Consider the following 4949-nt stretch of genomic DNA (forward strand, 5'->3'; position numbering starts at 1 on the left):
GCTTTTTTTTCTCATTTGACAGTTTTACACTTTTATTTCCTCTCAGTCGGCCACTTGGTTTGGTGCTGCCTGGCCTCACTTGGCCTGCATGCTGTTCTCTTTGTGTATTAGTGGCTGTTGCAGGCTTATTCATGCACACTGTTTGGCCTCAACGTGACCATGCTGCTGCTGTTTCTGACAGAAATGGTTAGCTCAATATAGCTACACAGACTATCATGATGGAAGATCCTATGCTGACACAAATAACGCCAAGCACACACAAGTCCTGAATCAAAATCATTGAAAACAACTAACTTCCAACAAAAAGGTTAAAGGAACTTTAAAGAAAAATGTAAGTAATGCAGTAGGGCTGCTATTTAGCACAATACAACACACACCCACACACACTCACACACACACACACACACACACACACACACACACACACACCATAGCGAGGTTAAAAACTAGGTCTGTCGTTATTGTGGTAAAGTTATGATAAAGTCATTCTAAACTGCCTATAACTAATATTTATAAAACCACAGAGAGTAAAAGCCATATGATGAAGCTATCATAAAGTTATGAGAGGAGACACACACACACACACACACACACACACATACACACACACACTATGAGCCGTTATAGGACTGTTCAAAAGGTTTGATTAAGGAAAGCTGTCGCTCTTAATCACTTGGTATCACGCTGAGGCTGTTCAATAAAACGATGGAGCAACATTTACTTTACAATATGGCTGCGGTGTTTTTTTTGTTTCTTTTTTTCTATTCTACGTTTTCGACCCTGGATCATTGTTTTTGAGATTTTGAGTTTTTGAGATTTTAAAATCAGTACCACCACACGATCAAACACGAAATATACATGAATGACATGCTGAACTGTCCGCATTTCTTAGAGCTCAACACGCGTGTCAATAGGTTAACTACCGTCGTTGTAAATCCTTACCTGCGTTATAAGCAGCCAGCTCGGCGCCCGGCCCAGGGCTCTTCCTCTTCCTGGGCCGGCCTTTCTGCACTGTCCCCACGCCGTTGAAGTAGGATAGTCCAAGCGTGTTGGCCGGGCCCAGGCCTTTGTGCGGGACAACGTCCGCGTGGTTAAAATGTGTCTGATATTCTCCCTGGATGAGAGTCTCAAAGTGCAACCGACAGTACACCAGACTGTCCTTCATGCCAAAGTGGTCCCCGGTGGTGAGCATCTTGCTGCAGGAGGTACACGTGAAGCAGTTGAGGTGGTAGACCAGGTCTCGGGCCCGCATCACCATCTCCGAGGCTGAGATCCCCAGGTGGCACCGAGCGCATCTCTGCACCGAAAATCTTCTGCGGACAACACAGAAACCTCATCAGCGGGTGGACGCGGAGCCCTGCAGGCTGCTGCTGGTGTGCTCAGTGTGGCAGGACTGCATGATACGGAGATGTTACGCACTCACAAACAGCGCTCTAAGAAACTTTTCTTACTAATGATGTGAATTCACATCAAACAGATAGTTTGCATCAATTTGGCAATATTGCAATTTAATTAAATTTGAATTTTACCCAGATATTGTTAGTTTAAACAATCCTATTTCTTTTTTTTTCTTTCCGTTTGTTAACACGTGAGAGAAACACGTGGATTGTATCTGGATAAAAAATAGATAGTGTATTATGGTACTAAATATCAGCTATCAGCTGTGAAACAAAATTGTACAAACTCATATTATCAGGAAAGAAGCGGTGAGAAAGACATGATGTATAAATCGTGTTTTTTATCTTAAATTAAACTGATTTTTAGAACCAAATCCAGAAAAAATATTTTATTGACGTAATTTTGCATTTACATTCTTTCATTGTTTCTTTATTTAATTCCATCCCCGGTCATTTGTGGTGTAACTTTAAAAAGAGTATCTTCACCAGCCACGACAACAATCATTTCCGACACACATTTCGCTCTTTGAATCCCAAACACCGTGTGGTGGACGGAGCGTGGAGCTCCGGGCCCTGCTCGGCCTCCTACCTGTAGTAGTCCTCCTTGCAGTAGATGCTGCCGTCCTTGCTGAAGCAGGTGAGCTCAGATTCCAGGTTGAGTTTGCACTCGCAGCACTTGAGGCAGCGCATGTGCCACTGTTTGTCCACTGCCAGCAGGTAGTAGCGGTCCGCGATCTTCCTGCCGCAGCCCGCGCACAGAGCCACGCGCTCGCCGGTCATACACGGCATGGACTGAAACGGAGAGAGGCACGAGGACACAGAGTCAGGGACATGATGTCGGAAGAAACACAAGTGCAACGATTCTGTATGACATGATAGCCTAACATGAAGACATGCTAACATGGCTTCATCCATAACAACATTAATAATAATAATAATAATATAGTATAAAGTCCTAGTAGAGGATCGGTGTATTCGCTATATATGAGTATCGTCAATTATAGCCTCACTAAAGAGGGCCACAGCCACCACATGGGAGGATTTTAGAAATATTGTAAAGAAATACTGTTGAAGTTTAAAACTGTATTTTTGTCTCAACAACCTTAATAATAGTAGATATTAACATTATAATGATATTAAAATGCAATGAGTAAGAAAAGGACAACGCAAACTCCCCTCCAAGACCACAGTGTGAGGAATTAAAAATCTATTGTCATATTGCTGATAGTATAGCAGCAGATTAAAAGAACACCAGTAGACATACTGAAGTCATTTAACATCTTAAGAACCATGTACCCGCTGTGTATGTTCTTATGAAATGTGTGCTGTTGTATCAGTGGTATCAGTGCTGTTAATTTCTCCTCAAAATAATAACTATGTAAATTAAAGGTGCAATAACAAACACAGGTTTATGATAGGGGACTGCCAGTTCATGTTATTTTCGAGAGGCCTGCAAAATAGACACACAGGTGCACGTACACGCGCACGCCCTCCACGAATAATTTGCAACAGAATATGGAAGCTGAATTGAAAATAACTATTTCTCCATCCCATCTTCTCTCGTTTCATATTCATTGCGGCGCATTTAATAATTAATATTGAACTTTCCAATAGTTAGAATTATGCATTTTAATTGAATTGTTACAAGTGTAAAAAAAATAAATAGAATAATAATCGAATTTTTCTTTTTATTATAAAAGAAAATTCCAAATAAGGTCTGTTTAAAAAAGGAAATATATATATGTATATATCTTTGCTTTGTGAGCCATAGAATATGCGCATGTTTATTGTGTGTTTTGAACGCATCATGAAGGCACAATTAAATAAACGAATTGCTAAGTTTAAAAAAATATTTTTTTTTCTTCATGAATAATTGTGTATCTTTCTCAGCTCTGGTTCCAGTTGGAGCTTCTCTGGGACTAAAGTAAGTTTAGATTAAACAGTGGCAGTGAAGGAATCACAATGTTCAGGCCTTGTGGAGGAAGTTTGAGAGCGGAGAGCAACTACACAATAAGCTCGGGCATTTGTTGGCCCATTTTTCAGCGTGAATTAAAAGTAAAAAGCGTTCAGAAGTGAATCACAGTGCTTGGAGCTGTAAGAGTGCGGCCACTGTCACATGTTTCCAGGCTGCCATGCTGCCTGCGCTAACGAGCCGAGAGGGCCAAAGGAACGTCTCCTACCGTCTCTGATTCCCCCATATCGATGGCTGAGCTGATGGCTGCTGACTCGCTCTTTCCTCTCCGGTCCATTTCTTCCACCACACCGTGCACGTCGCCTCCAGGGAGGCCATGGAAAAGCATCGTTGCCGCAGAGGGGAGGATATTATAACTGTTCTCTTCGGATCTGCAAGCCAAGATGTCCATCAGAGGCAAAAATCTGCGCAATAACGCCACTCAAAATTTTTGCTTTTTCTAAAGGTTTTCCTTTCTTGCCGTGACAAGTGAGAAATCCAGATTAGGGAGGAAAAAATATGAGGGAAAAATTGGACACGTGTTCTCCACACTACGTCTCATCTGCCAATGGAAACCGTCATCCGAATCTCTGCAGCTCTCATTATTAATAAGCTATGATTAATTCATAAATAAGCGCACAGACTTCGTTTCTCTGACTGGAATCGATTTTCTCTCAGGTGTGATGTCATTTATTTCTCGCTATCATTTGCTCTTTCTATATTTCCCTCTCTATTTACTATGAATAAACATACCAACTATGGAAGCGCCGCTGCATGGGTATCGCCGATGCCTCCTCCTCGCCGGGAAAATATTTCAGGATTTCGTCAGATGCAAGGCATTGGCAAATATCTTCCTTATTCTGCAGAACAATAAGTAACTCTGTACAACTGGCAGCCGGCAGCAGGCTTCTAACGCATCACACAGTCAGAAAGAAGAAAAAAGATATGTCCCAAAAAGCTGACAGTCGTCCTCCCCTCCTCCAGGCTCAACAGTCCAAGTTGATGCTACAGCAGCTGATTTATGTCGCTCAAACTACTTCTGCTATTCAGAGAAAAATAGAAAACAGCCGCGCAGCCTTTGCTTTATAAAATCCCGCCGGGCGTCTGGAGAAGCGCTTTTCCTTTACAGTAGTCTGTTTGGTGAATGTTTTGTCTTTTGCCAAGTAGGCTGTATACATGTGCGTAACAGCAGAAGAGGAGGAGTTGGCTTCACGTTGACTGATGATAGGCGAGTGTTTGCTGGCCCCCCAAAACCTCCTTCTCAAGTCCCGGTTGGACTCTCCGCTCCTTATCAACGGGGCCCTGTTGCGTCACGACGCACCATTTATGTTCATTGGCTATTCCTCCGCCACCGAACTATCTGGCTATAGTTTACCGACCGGTCTGAAAAGCGGCAGTGCCTCTGCGACCGTTACCGACCACCGGCCAACCGTATCTGTCTGTCCGGAGCTGCAGTCAGAAAGGTCAGTTTTAAAGAAAGAGAAGAAGAGTCAGGGCAGCACAGCGTGTCAGTTGTCGGAGCTGTTGGAGCTGTCGGTCTGTCTGAGCGCACTGAGGACGTCCGCCGGGACCTTTACTCATGTGACGCAGAGACAGGGTTC

The 4949-nt window shown here is 43.2% G+C and overlaps 1 protein-coding gene across 3 annotated transcripts; it reads right to left on the reverse strand.

Annotated features, from left to right (window-relative positions):
- Window positions 1-394: 394 nt before the first annotated feature.
- LOC116399569 (LIM/homeobox protein Lhx2) lies at window positions 395-4592 on the reverse strand. 3 transcript variants are annotated; one of them, XM_031876810.1, is made up of 4 exons: window positions 4102-4592; window positions 3578-3740; window positions 1987-2189; window positions 395-1313 (listed from the first exon to the last, which is right to left on the reverse strand). In XM_031876810.1, the coding sequence occupies exons 2-4, from the start codon at window positions 3695-3697 to the stop codon at window positions 920-922; spliced, it is 717 nt and encodes a 238-aa protein (XP_031732670.1). In that variant the 5' UTR covers window positions 3698-3740; window positions 4102-4592; the 3' UTR covers window positions 395-919. The 3 variants fall into 3 exon arrangements, with proteins under 3 accessions (XP_031732670.1, XP_031732669.1, XP_031732668.1); XM_031876809.1 differs by having other exon boundaries at window positions 395-1310; window positions 3578-4592; XM_031876808.1 differs by having other exon boundaries at window positions 3578-4592.
- Window positions 4593-4949: the final 357 nt, after the last annotated feature.

Source organism: Anarrhichthys ocellatus, unplaced genomic scaffold, assembly GCF_004355925.1.
Source record: "Anarrhichthys ocellatus isolate YVR2014 unplaced genomic scaffold, GSC_Weel_1.0 scaffold116, whole genome shotgun sequence".
Lineage (NCBI taxonomy): Eukaryota > Metazoa > Chordata > Actinopteri > Perciformes > Anarhichadidae > Anarrhichthys > Anarrhichthys ocellatus.

What these genes read in the sequence shown, in the direction of transcription:
- LOC116399569 (XM_031876808.1), bottom strand. Translation starts at nt 3,760, where the DNA reads ATGGACATCTTGGCTTGCAGATCCGAAGAGAACAGTTATAATATCCTC. An exon ending in ATATGGGGGAATCAGAGACG is followed by an intron (nt 2,190 to 3,577) that starts GTAGGAGACGTT and finishes TCTCCGTTTCAG; the next exon opens with TCCATGCCGTGTATGACCGG. An exon ending in TGCAAGGAGGACTACTACAG is followed by an intron (nt 1,314 to 1,986) that starts GTAGGAGGCCGA and finishes TGTTGTCCGCAG; the next exon opens with AAGATTTTCGGTGCAGAGAT.